The sequence below is a fragment of the Corylus avellana genome, chromosome 2 (genome assembly GCF_965113065.1).
Source record: "Corylus avellana chromosome 2, dhCorAvel1.hap1.2, whole genome shotgun sequence".
Lineage (NCBI taxonomy): Eukaryota > Viridiplantae > Streptophyta > Magnoliopsida > Fagales > Betulaceae > Corylus > Corylus avellana.
The window spans coordinates 12624932-12648848 of record NC_142491.1 but is presented as its reverse complement, the minus strand read 5'-3'; the positions used below and the strand labels follow the sequence as shown (position 1 = coordinate 12648848).

Below are 23917 nucleotides of genomic sequence, written 5' to 3'. Positions count from 1 at the left end.
AAAAAAAATAAACTAAACTATTTTTAAACAAAAAAAAATTAAAAAACTAAAAAAAACTAAAAAAAACTAAAAAAAAAAAACACCAAACCAAGGGGTGAATAAATACAGTTTTTGTATTTGGAATGAATAAAAAATTAGTCACTATTGTTGGCTTAAATTACAAATAGCTTGTGTAGTATAAAAAATATGGATAAATGCAAAATCAAATCTTGTGGTTGGCTCAATTGGCAGCCACCCCTTTCCTCATTTTATTTTTATTTTTTAATTTTGAAAAATTAATTTTTTAGTTATTTATTTTATATTTTAGTTTTTAAAAGATTAGGGGTATTATAGGAATATAAAAAAAGATGGGGCCTTTTTGACACACTTTAATAGTTTGATGGGCTACTTTAGTACCTTTCGAACATTATGGGACTCTATCGCAAACGGCTGTTAATTTGAGGGGGTTTTTTTTATATGTTTTCTATATACATATATAACAAATATATGTATATAATTTTTTTTAACATTATTTTCTCTCTCTCTCCCAGTCTTTCCATCTTTGATTCTCTGTTGCTCGTCTTCTTTCACCCAAACAAAAACAAGCTTTCTCCACTTAGTCGTGATCAGAGAAAGCGGGAGCAATCATTAAAAAGACTAAGATTCAATTAGAGCCGGCCCAAATGAAAGGAAGAAGAATAAAGCAGAAACTATTGAGGGAGATTGAGAAATGCTGAAACTATTGAAGAATCAAATAAACCCAAACACTTTGGATCACTGCCTGTCTGGTTAGCGAGAATGAGAGAATGAGAAATGAGAGTTGGGGTAAAAGATGCCCTATAACTGGTGGGGGAGATTGAGAGAGAGAGACGTTGAAAAAATATTTTTTTGTAGGGGGAGTTGTCCCATTGTAGTCTGAATACAACCTGTTAACTTGTCCCACATTGCTAAGAAAACACCAATCTCCAAGTTTATTATCTATAAAAGAATGCATATCATCTCTCTTTGAAACCAAGTGACTTGCTGTATTGACTCAGGCTCCATACTCGGCTAGCCAGGCTAAACAAATGCTCATATGCAAGCTGGCTTTTTGAGCCGTTTAAGAGTACTTGACATTTAAATTTATGTATATATAAAAATATTAAATATAAGAGCCAGCTCGCGAGCTGGCTTGGCTCGACTTATTATGAGCTTGAGCTCAATTTTTCAATTCGTCTTTAATCTCGGCTCGAGTAAAATTTAAACGAGCCGAGCCCGAACAAGAGAAACTCGCTTATGCTCGGCTCGTTTACACCCCTAAGTGAACTGAAGTGGAGTCTATACTTGATATAGATTGTGTAGTTCAAAATTCATAATTAATGAGTAGATTTTCTAGAAAGATTTGTGTTCATCTGTGTTGTTGGGAGAGAAACACCAAGGTAGTCAAATAAGAATAAATTAATATATATATGAAGACACCACTTCTAGTTCAAAATCCTAAATTAATAGGATTTGATCCACTTATGTATACTAATTACTCTTTTTCTTTATACTTAATCAATGTGTAACATAAATTTCACAAGTGCATCCACTAACGTCTGTAAAATTTCATAACAATGAGCAAATTGTACGAATCCCATCTACATCCATCTTCACATAACCACTTCAAGGCAATACACCTGGAATGTAGTGGAAATAACTGTAAAATGAGTCAAATGTTAAAAGGATTAATTAGGACTTCAAATCTGCTTCAAGGAAAGTATGAGGGAAAATTAAGGATTTGGACTTCAAAATTGCCGGTGCAGCGCTAGGGCCAGGCGGTCCTCTCCTCACTATTGGAGTTTTCAGAGAGCTAAATTTCGTTATCAGAATACTATAATAGACTAAATTTATGTTTTTACATGCATCGATGTCTGTACCGTGAGAATTTGAAGGAAAAACTTAACCGATGAGTGACATTTTTAAAAAAATGGTAGTTCGGTATACTAAATTAAAATTTTTTTGAATATTGGGGAGTAATTGCAAAAGTGACAGAAGTTTAGATGGATTAAATGAAGTTTTCCCAAAATAAAATGAACTCCCAAGTATGAATAAAAATAAGTCACTTGTTTGACCAATTTTATACCCTCTGTAATTATTTTGCACTGTTTTAATTTGTTTTGGATCTATTGTTGGAGAATCCACCCAAATTTCGTTTATAGGATCGTTTATTATTTCTTCATTTATGATTAGGAGTGAAAATGATCTGTCCTTATAACCCCTTTCCTTATTCAATTAGAAAAAAAATAATAAAAAAAAAAAAATCTATTTCCTAGTCTAATAGTTGTGACTCGTGGTCCAACCGAAGAAGACCAATCTGAGTAGTGAGTACCCTCCAAGTCAATGCTGATCCATATTTCAGGTCTAAAAGATGAAGGCAGTAGTCCACCAACCAAGACGACAATTATGCTCTTTTTTTTAAAATTAAGTGGTGAATTATCTTAATTTGCTTACACTTAAAAAAAACACATTAACTTACAAACAAAAAAAAAACACATTAGTGCAAGAACTTTTTCATAGTCTATAGCAGCACACGACTCTATAAAGATTGGGGGCTATTTTATGGAACAGGGTACTGGAGGCCATAACCCGCTATTCGTTGTGTTTGGCAATGTAACGAAAAAAAATGGAGTAGAACAGTACTGTAGTAGATTTGATTGATATGAGAAAAAAAAATAAAAATGTTTTGTATAAAAAAATGAATAAATTTATTTTGCAGTAATTTTTTTATTTAAAAAATAATAAAAAGTGATTGATGTGATTAAAAAATAAAAATATTAAGATTAATTTTTTATTTTTTATATTTTGAATTTTTGGGTCCGTCCGACCTTAGCCAAACACAACCAATGTGAATGATTAGTGGTGCATGTCTGGTAGGCTTGGGAAGATCACAAGTAGAATTCTCCTAACATTCTTATGATCTACGTGGCAGATTCGCATTTGCTTTTTTTTTTTTTTTTAAATAATAATAATAAAAACAAAAACAAAAAACATAAAGACAAAAAAGTAACATTTTTCTTATATTGATAGAATTTGTTTGTCACATTTGCACTGTCATTTCAAAAACAGTAATTAATTTAAAATTTTTTTAAAATTACTTATAAAACTCAATTTCACTTTATAAATAAGTAATATGAGATTTAAAACTCATTAATGTTTTTATATGCTTAAAAATACACCCTCCTGAGTTGTTAAACTAGTACTTATCTGAGTTATTAAACTTATTGCTTTATTTAAAAAAATAAATAAATTAATATTGTCTTTTCATATTTGATGAAAAGAGAATTTCAGCCTTCCATTCTGCTTGTAATGGTTGTGTTTTGGGCCTTTTGGCAGGAGACATATTCACGTGAATAACGCTGTCGATGAGTAGACTCCTACTTCTTTGTCTTCCTATTGCTTTTGGACGCTCTGGCTTTTCTTCTGCTTTTTCAAAAGTAGCTTCTTTTTCTTTTTCAAAAGGGAGATGCTTAGTGGGGGCCACGTATCTGTAGGGTTAATAATCAATCTTGTTTTCGGATATATATATATATATATATAATTGATCTAGCATTTTTTTTTCTTTCTTTCTTCTGATGCCTTATTTAGTGGAAGCCACGTCATCTGTAAAATTATGTTCAATCTTCCCCTTGCGTAGGGTCAATGTATCCAACAAAAAGCTACATTACTTTATGATGATGCATTATTGGTTTCACATGCGCCACCAATATGCCAATCGAATCGTTGACAAACCATTTTAGCACTACACATAGGGGTGCAAAGGCGGTTACGGTTAGCGGTTAGTGGCAATAACCGCTAACCGTAACCGCCTTAGCGGTTAGTAGATTTCACTAACCGCAACCGCTAACCGCTTAACGGTTAGCGGTTAGCGGTTAACCGCCGGTTAGCGGTTAGTGAAATAAATAACCGCCCGCTAACCGCTTTTTTAAAATTTGGCCTTTTTTTTTTGGCTTTTTGGGCTTTCTTTAAGGCTTTTTGGGCTTTTTTTACCCTCATTTTTTTTTTCTTGTATTTTTAATATCTTCTTGGGCCCAATTGCTATAAAAAGAGCCCATATTGAAAAATCAAAAATATTTGACCCAAAATTTACATTTACTTGTACTTTAAAAAAAATTTCTTAAATATTAAATCATAACCGGTTAACTTTTTTTTTAAAAAAAAAAAAAAAAATCAATACAACATACAAAAAAAAGTTCAGATTTCAGAAAACTGTCACAACATATAAAAAAAAATATAAAAAAAGTTCAACACAAAGCATATAAAATAAGTTCAAAAAATGGTTAAATTTCTTTTTCTAAAAAATGTTCAAAAAATACATTAATACTTCAATTGTGATTATAAGTAACACATTGTTGAATCTAATGTCAATTACTTAATTTGATATTATATAATTATATAGTCTCATTAAATTACATCATATGATTCATATGATTAATTATTTAAATTCTTATCATATTTACTTATAATCTTTTTTTTTTTGAATTGAACTTAATATCTAATGGTAAATGGTAATGTTCAAACTTCTAAATCCTAAATTCGCAAAGTATCTAATAATGCTTTAATTAAATTGTAGACTTGTAGTTATAAGTAATATATTGTTTAATTTAATTGAATCAATTGTGATTATCATTGTACATGAATCATATGATTAACTTGTAGACTTATGACTTATGAGTTATGTCATATTATATATGTATTATTTATTATTATATAATCATATGATTTAATGATCAAGTCATCATGTGATATAATCATATCAATTATAGTGATAATATATAAATTACTAAAATTATAATGATAATACATTAATACTTAAAATGTGTTTATAAGTAACACATTGGTCATTGTTTAATCCAATGTCAATTACTTAATTTGATATTATACGAATCACATCATCATTGTACATTAATAATATGATTCACTTGAAGTCTTTAATAAAGTATTTGAATTGTCATCGAATCATATGATTAAGTATTGATATTATACATTTATATTATTCATATACATATGTAGACTTATATAGACTTATAACATATATAGACTTATAAGTTTATAACATACATTGAAAATAAATCTCTAGATATTTAATTGTTGTATTAGTATGAATTGGTATACTTATGAGTTATATTATATTATATATGTATAATTTGTTATTATATAATTAAATGATTTAATGATCAATCTCATATGATATAATCATATAAATTATAGTGATAATATATTAATACTCAAATTGTGATTTAATTATTTTTTTAAAAAAATTGTGATTTAATGATCAAGTGATTATATCATATAATCATATAAATTATAGTGATAATATATTAATACTCAAATTGTGATTAAATTATTTTTAAAAAAAATTGAGATTTAATTATCAAGTGATTATGTTATATGTATAAATATTTTTATAATTATAATTATAAAAATATATTATATAAAAAGGCGGTTAGCGGTTAGCGGTTACGGTTAGTAGAGCCAATAACCGCTAACCGCTAACCGCTAGACGGTTATAGCGGTTAGGCGGTTAATGCGGTTAGGCGGTTAGACGGTTAGGCGGTTGGCGGTTATAGCGGTTAGCGGTTAGCGGGCGGTTTTTAACCGCCCGCCTTTGCACCCCTAACTACACACGGTGCATTCTGTACCGATCGAGCGCTGTCTACATGATTTCTCTATTTTATATGGTGTTGATGATTTATCGGTAAGAACAAAAATAAATAAATAAATAAAATTTGTTGATGCATACAAGAGTATGAGCATATATGGCAGAACATATCTTTGTGCAATAATAAAACCCCCTACAGGGATCCATTTCAAAATAATAATAATAATAATTTGAAGTTAGCAGTTGAGTCAACTCTAACTCCCAATCAACTTTTCAAAAACCTTTTTTTTTTTTTAATAACACAGTCATTACGAGGGATGTACAAGCGGTTATTAAATTTTAATAACCTAACAGCTTAACCTGTTAGCGGTTATTAAAACGAATAACTGCTGGCTGATAACATCTTTTTATTTATAGGCTTTTGATGGTATTTTGAGCTTTCTTTATGCCTCTTTTTTGGGGATTATTTTAAATAATTTTGATTTTTTTAAAAAAATAATATATAAGAATACATGCTTGTTAAAACATTTGATTTAACGTTATTCCAAAAATAGAGGTTGTGCATAATATATATACAACATGCACCATTTTATTGTTTTTTTTTTTTTTTTTGGCATAGTGATCAACTAGGAAGAGGTGAAGAGTTCTAGCAATCTAAGTATAAAAAGATAAAGAAAGTTTGAAAGAAAATTGCAATAGAAAATTAAATAGCAGTATGCACAGTACATATGAGTGGGTGGTTTGGTTAAAATACCAACATTTCAAATCCAATTTGTAGAAAACCAAATCCAAATAAACACCAATATACGGAAATCAAGATATAAATTTAAAACATTATATATATATAATTGGAGGCTTTGGATTTGTTTGAATGCGGCCTAAAAAAAGTCACGTCGTTATTTAAAAAAGTCATGCCCTAGTGTTTTCATCTACAGCATCCAAAAAAGAATCCAAAACATAAAAAACTCACGTCGTTATTTAATTACTTGCATATCTTGTCAAAACATTTCTTCATTCTACCCTTCAACTGCTTCTTCAAGAGTTTGAGCATTCTTTCACTCACCATCAGGAAATGGCGGAACTGCTTCTCTCCGTTGTTGCCGAGCAAATGATTGGGACTTTGGGCTCACGGGCTGCCAAAGAGATCGGACTGCTCTGGAGTGTCCAAGATGAGATTGAAAGCCTCAAGAACACCATTTCAAAAATCAAAGATGTGCTTCCGGCTGTGGAGGAGAAAAAGGCTGTTACACGTTGGCTCGGAAGGCTAGAAGATGCCATGTATGATGCTGAGGACTTGCTGGATGAGGTTTCAACTGAAGCTCTGCGAAGAGAAATAATGACTCGTGATAAGAAGGCCAAAAAGGTACGCATTTTCTTTTCTAAATCAAATCAACTTGCCTTTCGTCTTAAAATGGCCCGTAAGATTAAGGCCATTAGAAAGAGGTTAGATGCCATGGACGCCGATAGGCGAGGATTCCACTTGGAGGTACGCCAGGTTGAAGAGATAAGAGTCGGGAACAGGGAGAGGGATAACATTCATTCTTTGGTACGTGCGGAAGAAGTTATAGGGCGAGAGGATGATAAGAAGGCTATTATAGACCTTCTCATGGACTTCAGTGTTAAAGAGAACGTTTCCATCCTTCCAATTGTGGGCATCGGTGGATTGGGAAAGACTACACTCGCTCAATTCGTATTCAATGATCACCAAATCCAAAAACATTTTGAGCTCAAAATGTGGGTGTGTGTCTCTAATATCTTCGATGTTAAAGATATTGTTGCAAAACTCTTAGACTCTGCAACCAAGGTGAAACCAGCAGATGCTGAAATGGATACATTGGTGGCTAAACTTAGAGAAAAAATCGAAGGAAAGAAATACTTCTTAGTGTTGGATGATGTGTGGAATGGTGATCATGAAAAATGGTGTCGCTTGAAACAAGTGCTGATGGGTGGTGCAAAAGGCAGTAGAATAGTAGTGACTACCCGCAATGAATTCGTTGCAAGGACCATCCGCCAGGAAAGCGTTGTAGGGATTATCGGGACAGTTGAATCATATCCTTTAATGGGTTTAGACAAAGAAGCATCATGGTCTTTATTTAAGCAGAAAGCATTTAAGAATGGACAAGAGCCGGAGAATAAGAGCATCGTAGCACTTGGGAGGGAGATCCTACAAAAGTGTTTAGGTGTACCTCTAGCCATAAGGACAATCGGAAGTTTACTAGGCTCCAAAAATCCCGAAACAAAGTGGTTGTCTTTTAAGAACAATGAAATCTCAAAAATATCTATGAAAGAAAATGACATTATACCAACTTTGAAGCTGAGTTATGATCATCTTCCTTCACACTTGAAGCACTGCTTTGCTTATTGTAGTTTGTTTCCAAAGGATTACACGATTGAAAAATCAACACTGATTAAACTTTGGATAGCACAAGGGTTTGTGGAGTCATTTGATGATCAAGAAGTTGAAATGGAAGATGTTGGCAATGAATATTTTATGGATTTACTTTTGAGATCATTCTTTCAAGAAGCTAAGATGGATGAGTTTGATAACGTAATTGAATGCAAAATGCATGACCTCATGCATGATCTTGCCATAGAAGTGGCAGGATCGTTGATCACCAGATTATATGATAAAAAGAGAAACATTGATGAGAAAGCTCGTCATATATCAATTGCTTACGGTATAAATATTTCATGTGGAGTTTCAACTTTATTGTGTAAAGCAAGTAGGCTGCGAACAATTCTTTTCTTTGGAGAGTCTAATATTGATTGTGATGCAACTTTTTCAAGTTCCAAGTTCTTACGCGTGTTGAATTTGCATCATGATTTTCCACGTGTAACGTATTTGCAAGATTTTTCACCTGATCATCCACCTCCTGATCAGTTGCAAAATTTAAATTTAAGCTCTATCGGGAAGTTGAAGCATTTAAGGTATCTAGATCTTTCTAGAAACGCAGATATGAAGAAGCTGCCAGATTCTCTAACCAATTTGGAAAATTTGCAAACACTAAGACTCTCCTTTTGTCAGTCACTAAAAGAATTGCCTAGAGACATTAAAAAATTAGTCAACCTTCGGCATCTTGAGATAAAAGGATGTTATTCGTTGACTTATATGCCACTTGGATTGGGACAACTGACTAATCTTCAAACATTATCCACATTTTATGTCCACTCGGATTCTCATTCCAGACATAGTGGTAGCAGTGGTTTACAAGAACTAAAGGGATTAAATAAGCTAAGAGGAAAGCTAGAGATTGTAAATTTGGGACATGAGAAAGGTGTTGCGTCAGAATTTAAGGCTGCAAGTCTAAATGAGAAACAACATCTTCATACTTTGAATATACGGTGGAGTACTGAAGGAGATGTCGATAATTTGGATGTTGTTGAGGATGAAGCGTCATTGAATGGCTTCCAACCACACTCAAATTTGAAATATCTTTTCTTAGAATACTATCGGGGTTCAAAGCTTCCGAGTTGGATTTTGTTGCTGATCACAAATCTTGTTAGATTTGAATTAGAGTCTTGTAGGAAAATCCAATCTCTACCACCATTGGGTCAACTGCCTTCCCTCAAGGAGCTTTCTCTTATGGATTTGAAGGCTATGGAGTACATATCAGACGATGGTGATAGCAATGAGTTCTCTTCTTCTTCGACGGCACCAACACCATTTTTCCCATCCCTCGAGTCTATCTTCCTCATTGAATGCCCTAATCTCAAGGGGTGGTGGAGGAGGAGGAGGGATTCTTCTGTGGAGGTAAATAGTGATAGTCATAATTCCGTTGAAATAACGGAGCATCGTTTACTCCCTTCCTTTCCTCGTCTTTCAAAATTATACATCCGCAATTGCCCTATGTTGACTTCCATGCCAATGTTTCCACATCTTGAAGAAGAGTTGCACCTAAATAAAGCTAGTTCAAAGCCACTGCAACAGACAATGATGATGAATATGGCAGCACCGCAAAGCCCAACGTCAACTGCAACAGACTCCTCTTTATTCACTCCTCTCTCAAAATTGAAGTCTATAGTATTCCGTTCTATTGAGGATCTAGAAACTTTGCCACTGCAAAATCTCTCTTCTCTTAAGTCTTTGAGTATATATCGTTGCCAGATATTAAAGACTCTCTCCCTACAACATCTCACTGCCCTTCGACACCTATATCTTGTGGATTGTCCTGATCTTGAGCTAGCCAACGATGAGGATGGGATGCAATGGCAAGGCCTTACGAGCCTCCTCTCCATTTGCTTCGAAGTACTTCCAAAATTGGCTTCTCTGCCCTCGGGGCTTCAACATGCAACCACTCTACAAAAGCTTGAGATTTGGGATTGTGAAAGCTTGACGGCTATACCAGAGTGGATCCACAACTGCAAATCACTTCAATTGCTTGACATTCGTACATGCTCCAGATTGGCATCACTCCCCGAAGGAATGCGTAGGCTAACGTCTCTGCAAAATCTAACAATTGAGGATTGCCCCATCCTATTGAAAAGATGCAAGAGACACACAGGTGAGGATTGGCCCAAGATTGCTCACATTCCAGTGTTACACTTACGGTAACCGCCTCAGCAAGAAGAAAATTCAATCATCCATGCAGCTTCGACTGATTCAGGTATATTATATTACTCGTCATTTTATTTGAATCATTTGTAGAAATTGAAGGTCCCACCTTCTACAGCTTCGTTTTCTTCATTTTTCTCTCTTAGTATTTGTTTGTCATTAAATTTCAGATGAAGAAGCGGCAACAACGAATTGAAGCCCAGACAAAACAGGGGATTGGAAGCTTATTAAAAAATCTAGGGCACTGCATACGTGATTCTTCACATTTTAGGAGAAATATTTGGTAAATTATTATTTTTTATTTCATTTCTTCATTTTCAAGGATACATAGTTTGGTGCTTTATTTCTCATTGTTTTAACAGAGTGAAAACTGGCACTTGGTGAAACTCGAGCAAATACTTTGCGGAAGATCCAATCTGTAAACGACACTCAGAGAACTCCAAGCTGCACTGGTATTCATTTTGGTTCAATTATTTATTACATATAAGCTTCCCACATTTCACTTTATATCTGTTACCATTAAGTGGAAATTGTTCCTAAACATTATCCTCTCATATTGCTTCTAACTTCTATATGTTTATCGTCTTGGTTTAAAATGATTGATTTATTGGAAAGGGCACTCTTCTATGCAGGATCTGAAGACTGACCTCAGTTTTAAGTGCTACAAGGGTTGAGGTATCTGAAGACTGACTCTTTCTGACAAGTATTTTGAGAAGGTTGTAGAGTCTAACTGTCCATTCAAATTGAAGTGTTGTCTATCATTTTTCAGCTATTGTTTGTTTTATTCATTTGAGTTTCTGAATTCTAGAGGGAAATGCATGCATATGAAAGCAGAATGGGGTAGGAGAATTATGGGGGATTTGTGCAATGATTGTATTTAGAGAAATGGCATGCGAATATGCATTAAGTTGCTTCTGTTATGAGCTTCTTAATATGAAATTTGAAATTTTTGGGCATTTTCTTTTTTCAAAAAGTCATTTTTGTATTAAATACAAAATACTAGTGACTTTATCAGGGTTAGGAGCAAAGCGCAGATCAATACTACTCTGAATCATATAAAAATGAATTTGGAAATGACATCAACAAGGTATGAAATTGAGCTCTGTATGAATTCAAAGATATAATGTATTTTTGTTCTCATTTTGACCTCGCATCTTGCTGTTAATTCAGTTATTGCATGGCACTTTGGCTTGGAATGGTTTGTTTGGTAAACGATTTCGTTTCGGTTCGATATTGTAGCAAAAGTTGATTGATATGAAAAAAAGTAAGAATGTTTTTTTTGAAAATGTGAAAAAGTAAGAATGTTTGATATGGAAAAATGAAAAAAATTTGTTTTATAGTGATTTTTTTTTATTTGAATAGTAATAAAAAGTGATTGATGTGATGTAAAAAGTAAGAGAATACTGAAAAAAAAAATAAATAAATAAAAAAATAAAAAATAATAGGTTGCCTTTGCCATTGCCAAAACCATTTAACAAATGGACCCGTTTCTCATGGGAATTCAGGGGCTTCTTGAATCAAAATAGAGTGATGTCATTTTCTTGGGAGTTAGTGAAGAAACTTTATGTGGTGACATATTTTAGACTTATATTATCCATGGTCTCTAAGGCTGGGAATTTCATCGATCTTCTAGAAGAAAGGCTACATTTCATTTCATTCTCTTCCTGGTTTTTTTTTCTTTTTTTCTTTTTGGTCTTATATGCAGGATCTGAAGACTACTGACCCTGAGTTTCTTGCAATACTAAGGGCCACAGTTAAGTGCTTGAGCCCTCCTGAGAAGTATTTTGAGAAGGTTCTTTGTCTGGCAATTAACAAACGAGGAACAAGTGAAGGGGCACTCATTAGGGTTGTCACTACAAGGGCCGAGGTTGACATGAAGTTTATAAGAAAAAGGTTTTGGATAAAACATCTCACTTCAATAGTAAGTGCCTCTGTTATGTATAATAAAGTGCCACGAGGATACCCCTTATATAATTAATTGATTATTGCCTTTCTAGACATCCTATTTTTAATTAGTCAACAAATTATGCGGGAATAAATGTGATGAATTTACTTTTCATTAGAACTCTGTATTTTGACGGTTTAGTTATACTCAAGTAGTGGATATTGTGAAGGAGTGAAACAATATTTCGTGGTTGTTAAATTTTAGTTTTAAAAGTAGAGCAACCAGTTGAAGCATAGAAGAAACAGTTAGTAAATTACATTTTTTTTTTTTTTCTTTTGTTTCTTCATTTCTAATAATATACGGTTTTGCATGCACAGAGTTGATGATATGATGTACCTGATATGGTGTTTCATTGTCCATTGTGTATTCGGAGAAAAAACTGGCAATTACTGAAATCGGATTAAATATTGTGGGGAGGGCCAAATCTGGCAACTGAATGGTAAGAATCAACTTTTTGCATAGGTATTCATTTGGTTCAATTCTCTTTTACACATTATAAGCTTCCAACATGTCATTTTGTCTTCAAATAATCAATTAAAAGATTTCACTGTAAATATCAAATCCTAATGTTGTTTAATTAGCCTAGTTTGAAATAAATACACAACTAGATATTTTAGAGTTTAGAGGTTAGATGTGCACGATTTTAGGGATGCATTTCACTTTATGCTCCAATTTGACTGGACTTTTCATCATTAATTCAAATACTCATTTCAATTAAATGAAATTTGTGCCTAAATATTTATTCTAACTTTTATATCAGTTATTACAGGGTAGGCTGCCTTGGTTTGAGACCATAAGTTGATGTTCAAGAGCTTCTTATTTTTGTCTTCGTAGAAGCTTTTATAGCAAAATCTATCATACATCTTCAGGTATAAGCAATTGGTTTTCACTTTAACAGATGATCCATTATAACATGAGAGATCCATTGACTATTATTACTAGCAATATATATATAGACAGGGTATTAGTGAAAGCCTTTCATTGGTGAAGCTATTCTTTCTATATATATATATATATTAGCAACACCAGATGATGCCTTTGCTGCTCTATATATTTTAAAAATATGAAAGTTTTGGTTTCTCTTCCCTCTGCCAAAAGTAGTGCAGGACTCGGACGATGAAGCATAGGAAAAACAGAGGGGGAGGCTAATAATATATGTCTTTTACAGGGAATTCAAAATAGTTGATGAGAATGAGTAGTTGTGATATGAAAGGAGTAGAAAAAAAATTTATATCAATAAATTGGGTTATCTTAAATTTATATCTGATTCCCCACAAAGTTGTAATCTAGCCATGGACACTTAGATAAATGACATCTGTGAAAAATCATAAAAATCCTGAATTTTGTTGTCATAGGCTTCTTGTTGAGGATCCGGATCCTCTTGTTGACTAGTCGGTAAGCTCTGAAATTGGTTCTAAAATTACAATTCAAGCAATAGTAGCTTCCCGATGGGGGAGGGGAAGACCAAATAGTCATTTTACTAATTGTATCATCTGTCACTCATCCTGTAATACTACTCTTTTTAAGGCTGAAAACACTATAGGCGTTGTTTTGGATAACAATTTAACTACATAATTAAGCATGTAATTCATTAAATTAAACATATAATAGTTGGAGACTGAAAATGTGTTTGTCCTAATTGACACCAGGTAATTTACTTTCCAAATAAGATGACAAGAGTTAGCTGTATCATATGTTGGAACTGTGAAATGGCCACCTCAACAATTTCAAAGGGACTTGCATTTTTTGTCATAGTGGAAGATTAAGGAACGTAATTGGATGTTTATTAAAGAACTGTATTTTTGGTTTCTTTCTAGATTAATTAACACATCAAAAAAACATATAAATTTTTTCAAGACTACCATATATGTCCAAGCATGCAGCAATCATACATGGAATAAATATTTAGTTAACTATATAGCCTGGTGATGCAAACAAGCGCTTGAAACTTTTGTGAAGGAAACGAAGCACACCAAGATTCATCACAGTTGGTGGTGGAGCTGTTGGAAAAACTTGTATGCTCATATCTTATATCAGCAATTACTTCCCCACGGTATACTTTTTCACACAAATCCAGCTTCAATATGTACGAATAAGAATAAACTCAGAGTCTAACTATTCTAGTAATTACGATATATGTTTTCTTTCTTCAAATTCTTGTAGGATTATGTGCCCAGTGCCCACTGTGTTCGACCACTTTAGTGCTAATGTCGTGGTTGGTTGATGGTAGCACAGTTAACCTTGGACTATGGGACACTGCTGGTAAGCAATTGCTTCATGGGTGAAATCAGTTTGCTGCTATAATTCTGTCTGAGAGAGCTTGTACTTAGAAATTTATATTTTAGACTCAAAAATTGGTAAAAATTAGGCATCAGCAACTTGAATTAGATATTTTTTTTTTTTTGTTGGTGTTTTTTTGTTCAACCACACAGGCACACCCTTTACATATTTAGTTTTCATAGAGAGTAAAATTATGTAATTTCCTCTGTAGTATGTACCTAACAAAGTTGGTGAATACAGGACAGGAGGATCATAATAGGCTGAGGCCTTTAAGTTACAAAGATGCAGATGTTTTCTTGTTGCCTTGTCTTTCATCAGCAAACCCTGCTAGGAAAATATCTCCAACAAGGTTTTCCATCAAAACTCCATAACAGTTGTTCTTAATTTCTTTGGTTAACTTATGGGTAATTTTTCAGTATCAGTCTGACACATCTATTTCTTGGCTTCTAGTGAATCCCCTGATCTGTGCCAATAGTGAATCCCTCCAAATTGGCATCACTCCCCGAAGGAATGTGTAGGCTAACGGCTTTGCAGAGGCTAACAATTGTGGATTGTCCCATCCTATTGCAAAGACGCAAGAGACACACAGGTGAGGATTGGCCCAAGATCGCTCACATTCCAGAGTTAGGCTTTCGGTGTCTGACTCACCAAGAAGAAAATTTAATCACCCATGCAGCTTCGACTGATTCAGGTATATTACTCATCATTTTATATGAATCCTTCATAGAAATTGAAAGTGCCCACCTTCTACACCTTCATTTTCTTCATTTTTCTTTCTCTGTATTTCTTGGTCATTAAATTTCACTGGTATATCAGAGTTTAGATTTGCACGATTTTGGGGATGCATTTTTAGTTTATGCTCCAATTTCACTGGATATCTCTTACCATTAATTCAATAACTATGTGGAAATTGTTCCTAAACATTATACTCTCTCATTGCTTCTAACTTCTATATGTTGATAGTCTTGGTTTAAAACAATAGGTTGACGTAGATGCTTATGGCATACAACAAATTCAAGGGCTTCCCATTTTCCAGGTGGTTTATTTTTGGCTTTGTTGGAGCTCCACCACAATCTGTTTTTCATCTACAGAGATATAGGTGGGTGATTTTCACTTTGGTAGATGTCTCATTTGGAGGGTTTCTTTTCAGTTTTGCGTTCTATTTAGATTCTATTTGTCTATTCAGATTGAAGTGCTTGTGTTCTTAGAACAATTTTTATTTGCATTATCATTTTTGAGCTATTGGTTCTTTTATTCATTTGATTTTCTGAATTTTAGTGGGAAATGCATATAAAAGCAGAATGGGATACGAGAATTATGGGGGATTTGTGCAATATGTACATCAATTATTAATCAATTCCTACGTAGTCAATAAAATGCCATTGCTACATACAATAAAGTGTCACGGGATACCCCTTGGTTGACTAGTGGCTTTTTAAACAGCCTATTGTTAATTAGTCAACAAATTAAGTGGGACTAAATGTGATGAATTTACTTTTCATTAGAACTTTGTATTTTGATGGTTAAGTTATACATGTTGGACACCGCCTTAATTAAATTTTAGTCCTTCTTCACCTGCACCTTATTTATATTCTCTCTCAATATTTCCTGGTTGTTAAATTTCAGTTTTAAAAGCAGAACCAGTTGAAGCATAGAAGAAACATTGGATGGAGATTCCAAGCTTATTCAAAATCCAGGGCACTGCAATTTGGTAACAGAGCTCTTCTTATCGAGCTAATGTGGAAGTTGTTTGCTGATTAGCTATAGTCTTATGATGTTGTAGTTATTGCAGTTTTGAAGATAGATTTGCATTATTTCTTTTTTTGAGGATAAAATGATAAACAAAAAACAGTAAGTTTGGATAAAAACAATAGCTTGCAGATTTAGTTTAGACGCGTATCATATCAGAGATGTTTTTCAGTTTTCACTCTATGCTCTACTCAGTGGCGGATCCAGCTATTTAACATCGGGGGTGCCGCTAAAATTTTTTTGGCGTCTTAAAAAAATTTTTCACCCTAAAAATTTGATAATTCACACAATATATGCATCACAACAGTGGCGGATCCACTTGGTACCTTGGGGGTGCTTTTTTTTTTTTTTTTTTTAACCCACGGCACCCTCAAAAAAAAAAAAATTTATAATTTTACCAACTCTTCAGCACTCAGCAGTCTCCCGCACGCCGCACCAAGGATTTCTAAATTTTTTTTTTTTTTTTTAGGGTGCAGTGGGTTTAAAAAAAAAAAAAAAAAAAAAAAAATTTAAATCCTTGGGGGTGCCGTGGCACCCCCAAGGCACCCAGTGGATCCGCCACTAGCCTCTACTTGATGCAAAGTAAATTTAGATAGAATTGAAATTTTAAATATCTTCAAACTTGATATTGGAGAAAGCATAAATCCTCTGAACTCTCACTTGAAATGTGTACATTTTCTATAAACCAAAACAACAAGAAACTTAAGATTGGGAGGTTTATTTATATTTTTCTCATTATAAATCCCAGTTCTCTTTAGATTACTCTCTTTCATGTCAGGTATATATTCTTAGCTTCTCAGCTTTTTTTATTCTTTATGTGGAAGCTAGATGGGAATCAAATGCTGAACATACAAGGGTAAATCGTTCGTCAGAGAAAGCTGATTCTACAATTATGCAGCAAGTTGCAAACAATTGTGTAAGTATCTGATTCCTTATGTAATGAAATTTATATTAATAAATTGGGTTAAGCAGAATAGCTTCATTTGTCTTGGGTGTCAAAAATCTGTTGCAATATGCTGGAAATATCCTTTATTTTGCTTTATTTCATCCTTTATGACAGCTTTTTGTGTTAGCATTCAAAGAGTGCTACCTAACTTCAAGGAAATCTTTAATTTTAGCTAGTTCTTGGCTATGATTCCTTGTGAATCAATATTTTGTTAATTTATCTCATTATACTTGTTTTGCTTGCAAAACAAACTGTCAATTATTTTCAGCTTTATGCTTTTCCAACTGTAACCATTTTAATCATAAAGAATTACTAGACATGTGAATTGATCATTTCAGCTAGTTTGTGAAGTTCTTATTTTCTTTACCTTTCCTTTTTGTGAAGTCCAAACGTGGAAGAGAATGAGTTGGTTATAAAGGCCTTTAGTTAATGTATTAAGAAAATGAGTGGTTGATATTAGACTAATTAATTGGCTGTTTTTGCAGGAAAATATTTGATTACTCGATTGATTTCTTGTAGCATTTTTGTCATAGTAGAGAATTAAGGTAATTGGATGTTTATAAAAAACTGTCTTTTTGTTTCTTTCTAGATTACCTCCTCAACAATTATATTTTGATATATGTTTTACTTCAAATTCTTATAGGATTATGTGCCCACTGTGTTCAACAACTTTAGTTCTAATGACTTGGTTGATGCTTCATGGGACACTGCTGGTAGGTAATTGCTTCATGGGTGTCATCGGATTGCTGCTATAATTCTGTATGTAGTCCTGATATTTAGAATACTCTTATACTTCTCCAATCTTTTTTCTTAAAAAAAACCTGTGAGTCCTACATATTCAATATCTGATTTTCAAGCAAGGAGAATGGGAGAAGGATGGGAGTATACAAAATGGCATTTCTCTTCTACCTGAGAGAGTTTATCACACTTCAAAATTTAATTATAGACTGATAAATGGGTAAAAATTAGGCATCAGCAACTTGAATTAGTTTTTTTTTTTTTGGTGTTTTTTTTTTTCAACCACACACCCATTACATGTTTAGTTTTCATAGTGAATAAAATTATGTAATTCCCTTTGTACTTAACGAAGTTGGTGAATACAGGACATGAGGATTATAATCAGAAGTTTTCTTGTTGGCCTTCTCTCTCATCAGCAAAGCCAGTTATGAAAATATCTCGAACAAGGTTTTTCATCAAAACCCAATCACATTTGTTCTTAATTTGTTTGGTTAATTTATGGGTAATTCTCTAGTATCAGTCTAACACATCTATTTCTTGGCTTTCAGACTGGAAGTTCCAGTTAATCCCCCCAACTGTGCCAATAGTGCTAGTAGGAACCAAACTTGGTATGGATTAGTTTGACTACTTGAAATATATCAATCTTGATATTTAACCAATACAAGCCAATTTAAATTTAACCGTGTAATTTTGGATATGATCTCTTACAGATGTACAGGAAGACAAGCAGTATTTGATTGGTTATCCTAGCGCTACACGAATGATCTTGTTGCTGGCTGCTGTAGGGAAGTGATGACTCACAGTAGTTGCGTGTCCAGATTTTAGTCATTTCAAATTCATTGAGACCCTGAATTTTCAGTTTGATTTTTTTTTTTTTTTTTTTTTATCATTTTCTAAGTTTTTGTGTATGTTGTATTCCTGAAAACGTCGAAGATATCTTCTTAACTTTGAATCGTTCATAATTCATTATCAAGAGGTGAGCTGAAGAGGAGTCTATAGTTGATATACATTTTGTGTAATTCAAATTTCACAATGAGCAAATTTTCTTGAAAGATTTATTTTCATCTCTGTTGGGTCATGAACTAGCTTACCATTTATTGAGCAGTCCTTGGGCCCAGCCAGAGGAGGCCCAAGTCCGAGACCTACTCGAAAGGCCCAAGTCCGAGACCTACTCAAGTGATCCGAGACGAGACCTACTCATATTATCCGAGACCTACTCAAGTGATCCGAGACGAGACCTACTCATGTTATCTGAGACCACAAATCCGAGGCAACCTCTAGCCGAGACTAAAAAGTCCGAGAATAACTCAGGACATGTAAGTCTCAGTAAAGGGAATAACTCTGATATCTCAAAAGATATTATAATTGATTCTCTGATCTCAAGTCGCTTAAATCGTGGAAGAACTAACAAACATAATCTTTTCATTCAAATGTTTGTTTAGCCGATATCAAGGGATAAGATTCCTTAATAAATGGGAAATCAGATTTTCTCCAATGCCTATAAATACAAGTCATATGATCAAAGCAAAGGTAATCACAACTCTCATAATTTGAGCTCTATAGTTGTTACTAGTATCCTTTCTCATTCTGACTTAGGCATCGGAGTGCTCACGCCGGCTCACCCCCGGTCACTTTGATCCTTCTTTCTTCTTTGTTGTGCAGTCAAATTGTTCGGGTGTTGGTCCAACTCAAGCTCGGCAGGCGTGCCACGTCATCTTTTGGAAAACTGTGCATCAACAGTTTGGCGCCGTCCGTGGGAATCCTTTCGATTTTCGTCAGTTCTCTACTAATCCAAAATGGTGACTACCCGTTCCACTGCTGCAGCCTCCAACGCACCGCCACCACCCGAGCTAGCCGAATTCATGAAGCAGATGTCTGAATCCATGAAGGCTCTGAAGAAGCAAAATGAAGACCTGGCTGTAAGGCTCACAGCTGCTGAGGGCCGTAATAGCCAGAGGGACCAAGAGCGAGCAAGAAGACGTGATGAACGGCGTGAGAAGGAAAGGCGAAGGGAAATTCGCGATGGTAAGCGGACGGCTGGTTCGCACCGTGACGAAGAAGCAAGTTCAGTTCAAGCTAGCCATCATACTACTGTCCAGAATGAGGAGCACCAAGAGCAGGAGAGGTCCCAGCATACGAGGCCTCGACGGGAACAACCTCATGGGCAAAATGAAGGCCAGATGAGTGCTGACATGGAGGATCTGAAGAAGAAGTACGAAGAGCTGACCCGTAAGTTGGCTGCAAAGGATGAGAAAACCCCTGCTTCGGGGTTCATGGATAACACCGACCTGCCTTTCACTGATCGAGTGTTAAATTTCCCTTTGCCTGAAAACTTCAAGATGCCTCGCGTCAAGGAGTTTAATGGTAGTGGCGACCCTTCTGAACATATGGAAAGCGTCCGTGTTCACTTTTCCCTTCATAGGTTTCCGGATGAAATAGCATGCAGAACCTTTCCTCTCACTTTGGAAGGAGTTGCTCAAGACTGGTTTGCCAGATTGCCTGCCAAGTCAATAGACAGTTTCAAAGAACTTGGAAGTCTCTTTTTAAGCCAATTCCTGGCTACCAAGAAGAGGAGGAAGCACTCGGCTTGCTTACTGTCTTTACGTCAAGGGAAGGAAGAAAGCCTGAAAGATTTCATGCATAGGTTCAATAAAAAAAAATTGTTAGTGGATAACCCGGGGGATCAAACGGTATTATCCGCGTTATGGCATGGGGTCAGGCCAAATGGGCCTCTAATGGCCGAAGTATCAAAAAGTTCAACAGAAATAACTCTTCCCGAGTTTATCGCCAAGACAGAGGAGTATATTAATCAGGAGGAAATGATTAAAGCTCTCACGAAAGGTCAGGAGGAAGAAGACCGGGAGAAGGAGGACGCCAAAAAGGAAGAGGACGCCAAAAATGACCTACCTATAGCATCTGCTCCGAAGGAAGAAAGGTTTCAGAAGAGAATAGTAAAGAAGATTGTACCATCAGTCCCAAAGACAGAACCCCGGCGACGTGAAGATCGAAGGTTCACACCTTTGAATACCAGGGTCAACGAAGTGTTTATGGAAATCAGAAGAGACCCAACTTTCAGGTGGCCAAGTAAGTTGCGGGGTGATCCGAGGAAGCGAGATCGGACGAAGTTCTGCGAGTACCACAATGATCACGGACATTTGACGGAAGACTGCATAACCTTGCGGCAGGAAATCGAAACTTTCATTAGAAATGGAAGGCTGGTAAGATTCCTAGCAAGGGAAAGGAACCAAGGCGCGGTGCATCAACAGCCTCTCCTATTAGATGGAAACCGAGATGAAGGGGCACGGGAGCCGAGACGTGATCGGGATGATGGTCCTAGAGAAGATCCGAGACCCCCTCGGGATCAAAGAGTAGTAGGAGAAATCCATACTATTGCCGGAGGAATAGCTGGTGGAGGACAGTCTAATTCGGCCAGGAAAGCCCATGCTAGGAAGACACATGCCGAGGAAGTCTTTACAGTGCAAAGACCGTCCAAAGTTGCAAAAAAGGATTCAGTGATCCTTTCTTTCTCTGAAGAGGACGCTAGGGGGGTAATGCAGCCCCATGATGATCCGCTAGTCGTAACTGTAACAGTGGCCAACCATATGATCCACAGAATTCTGATGGACAATGGAAGCTCGACTGATATATTGTACTGGCCAGTTTTTCAGCAAATGGGTATCGATCGTGATAGGGTCACACCATTTAGCTCTCCCCTGGTTGGATTTGCAGGAGAGCAGGTCCAGCCAATTGGTCTTATTTCACTCCCTGTCACGGCAGGAACAGCACCTAAACAGAAAACTGTGATGGTAGATTTTCTGGTTATTGACCGACCAGGTGCCTACAATGCCATTATCGGTAGACCTGCTTTGAATAAGTTGAAGGCCGTAACTTCGACATACCACTTGATGATGAAGTTCCCGACAGAAGAAGGAGTCGGAGAAGTGAAGGGAGATCAAACCCAGGCGAGAAGATGTTACAATACGTCTCTCAAGAGGGTCTCAGATCCGACTCCTATTGTAATTGGTACAGTAGGTGGGAATAACAGGAATGACCCAAAGGGGGAACCAGCTGAACCTCTGGAGGATGTAGTAATAAGTGAAGACAAGACTTTGAAGATTGGGACGCAGCTCAGTCCCACAATCCGAGACGGCCTCATCATCTTCCTAAGAAGGAATTTAGAAGTTTTTGCGTGGACTCACGAAGACATGCCAGGAATTGATCCTGAAGACATTCTCCACCAGCTAAACGTGGATCCAAGTGTGAAACTAGTAAAGCAAAAAAGAAGAAAGTTCGCTCCTAAACGGAATGTGGCCATAGCAGAAGAAGTAGAGAAGCTTCTCAAGGCTCGTTTCATTGAAGAAGTATATTATCCCAATTGGTTGGCTAATGTAGTATTAGTCAAGAAGTCCAATGGGAAGTGGAGGATGTGCGTGGATTTCACTGACCTCAATAAAGCTTGTCCAAAAGACAGTTTTCCGTTACCTCGCATTGATGCATTAGTGGATTCAACAGCTGGATATGGATTACTCAGCTTCATGGACGCCTTCTCTGGTTATAACCAGATATACATGCATCCAGAAGACCGTGAGAAAACTGCGTTCATAACTGACCGAGGCTTGTACTGTTATAAGGTCATGCCCTTCGGTTTAAAGAACGCAGGGGCAACATACCAGAGGCTGGTAAACAAGATGTTCTGAGACCAGATCCGACGCAATATGGAAGTATACGTTGATGACATGCTAGTCAAGAGTGTGTTGCCACAGGACCACATACTCGACTTGCAAAAGACGTTCACAACCTTGAAGAAGTACGGGATGAAGTTGAATCCCTCAAAGTGTGCATTCGGAGTTTCATCAGAAAAGTTCCTCGGTTACATGGTATCCAGCCGAGGAATAGAAGCTAATCCTGAAAAAATACAAGCTGTCTTGGATATGCAATCTCCGAGAAACTTAAAACAGCTTCAGCAATTGACAGGAAGGGTGGCAGCACTAAATCGGTTTATTTCACGATCGACCGATAAGTGTCTTCCATTTTTCAAAGTCTTGCGAAAGGCCTTTGAATGGACAGACGAATGCGAAGAAGCCTTCGGACAGCTGAAAGAATACCTGATGAGCCCGCCTTTGCTGAGCCAGACAATACCTGGGGAGATACTATATTTGTATTTAGTCGTGTCTCAAACGGCTGTCAGTGCTGCGTTAATCCGAGAAGAAGAAGGGATTCAAAAGCCTGTATACTTCACAAGTTGGGCTTTGAGGGGCGCTGAAGAAAGGTATCCTCAGATGGAAAAATTGGCTTTCGCCTTGGTTATAGCATCCAGGAAGCTCCAACCATACTTCCAAGCTCATACTATCAACGTATTGACTGAATACCCTCTGAAGAAAGTACTGAGAAAGCTAGATCTGTCGGGAAGATTAGCTAACTGGGCTATTGAACTGGGAGAATTCGACATCGAGTTTCTCCCTCGGAATTCTCTCAAGGGCCAGGCACTGGCTGATTTTCTGGCAGAATTCACTAATTTGCCAGACATCACTAACTGGCCAAGTGATGAGACCTGGGTAATTTACGTAGATGGGTCGTCTACAAAGAAACATGGTGGAGCTGGGATAGTAATGATTACTCCCGATAGGGAAGAATTATGTAGTTCATTAAAGTTGAAGTTCAAGACCACAAATAACGAGGCCGAATACGAGGCAGTCTTGGCAGGACTCGATTTAGCTCTTGAAATGGGAGCTGAATTTGTGGAAATACGGAGTGATTCCCAAGTCGTTGTAGGGCACATCCGAGGGGAATTTGAAGCCAAGGGAGGAAAGATGAAGTTATACTTATCTAAGGTGCAGGATTTGCAAGCTTTATTTAAGAAGTTTAGCATTGTGAAAATTCCGAGACCAGAGAATGACAGAGCAGACCAGTTGGCCCGAATAGCCTCAACAGTCAGTGAAGGAATTGAAGCCGAGACTCCTATCCAAATTCTTCCACAATCATCAGTTACCGAGACGGTGTCGGTCTCGACATTCGAGACCATACCTAATTGGCAACTAGAAATCGTGGAATACCTGGAAAGAGGGATACTTCCTTCAGATAAAAAACTGGCTATCCGATTGAAGGTAA

The 23917-nt window shown here is 35.9% G+C and overlaps 2 protein-coding genes, 2 long non-coding RNA genes and 1 pseudogene across 4 annotated transcripts; all 5 read left to right on the top strand.

Annotated features, from left to right (window-relative positions):
* The first annotated feature begins 6642 nt into the window (after positions 1 to 6642).
* On the top strand, positions 6643 to 10180 carry LOC148587355 (putative disease resistance protein RGA1). Its single transcript, XM_088513421.1, has one exon. The coding sequence runs from the start codon at positions 6672 to 6674 to the stop codon at positions 10149 to 10151; it is 3480 nt and encodes a 1159-aa protein (XP_088369547.1). The 5' UTR covers positions 6643 to 6671; the 3' UTR covers positions 10152 to 10180.
* A 151-nt stretch (positions 10181 to 10331) lies between these two features.
* Positions 10332 to 11239, top strand: LOC148587354 (uncharacterized). The gene is made up of 3 exons (XR_015911468.1): positions 10332 to 10434; positions 10514 to 10603; positions 11186 to 11239. It is a non-coding gene; the product is annotated as an uncharacterized LOC148587354 (long non-coding RNA).
* A 1293-nt stretch (positions 11240 to 12532) lies between these two features.
* LOC148587352 (rac-like GTP-binding protein RAC2) lies at positions 12533 to 18649 on the top strand (annotated as a pseudogene).
* LOC148587353 (uncharacterized) lies at positions 14839 to 17009 on the top strand. The gene is made up of 4 exons (XR_015911465.1): positions 14839 to 15067; positions 15340 to 15475; positions 16003 to 16087; positions 16954 to 17009. It is a non-coding gene; the product is annotated as an uncharacterized LOC148587353 (long non-coding RNA).
* Positions 18650 to 19605: 956 nt separating the features above from the next.
* On the top strand, positions 19606 to 22506 carry LOC148587351 (uncharacterized). The gene has a single exon (XM_088512556.1). The coding sequence runs from the start codon at positions 19606 to 19608 to the stop codon at positions 22504 to 22506; it is 2901 nt and encodes a 966-aa protein (XP_088368682.1).
* The last annotated feature ends 1411 nt before the right edge of the window (positions 22507 to 23917 follow it).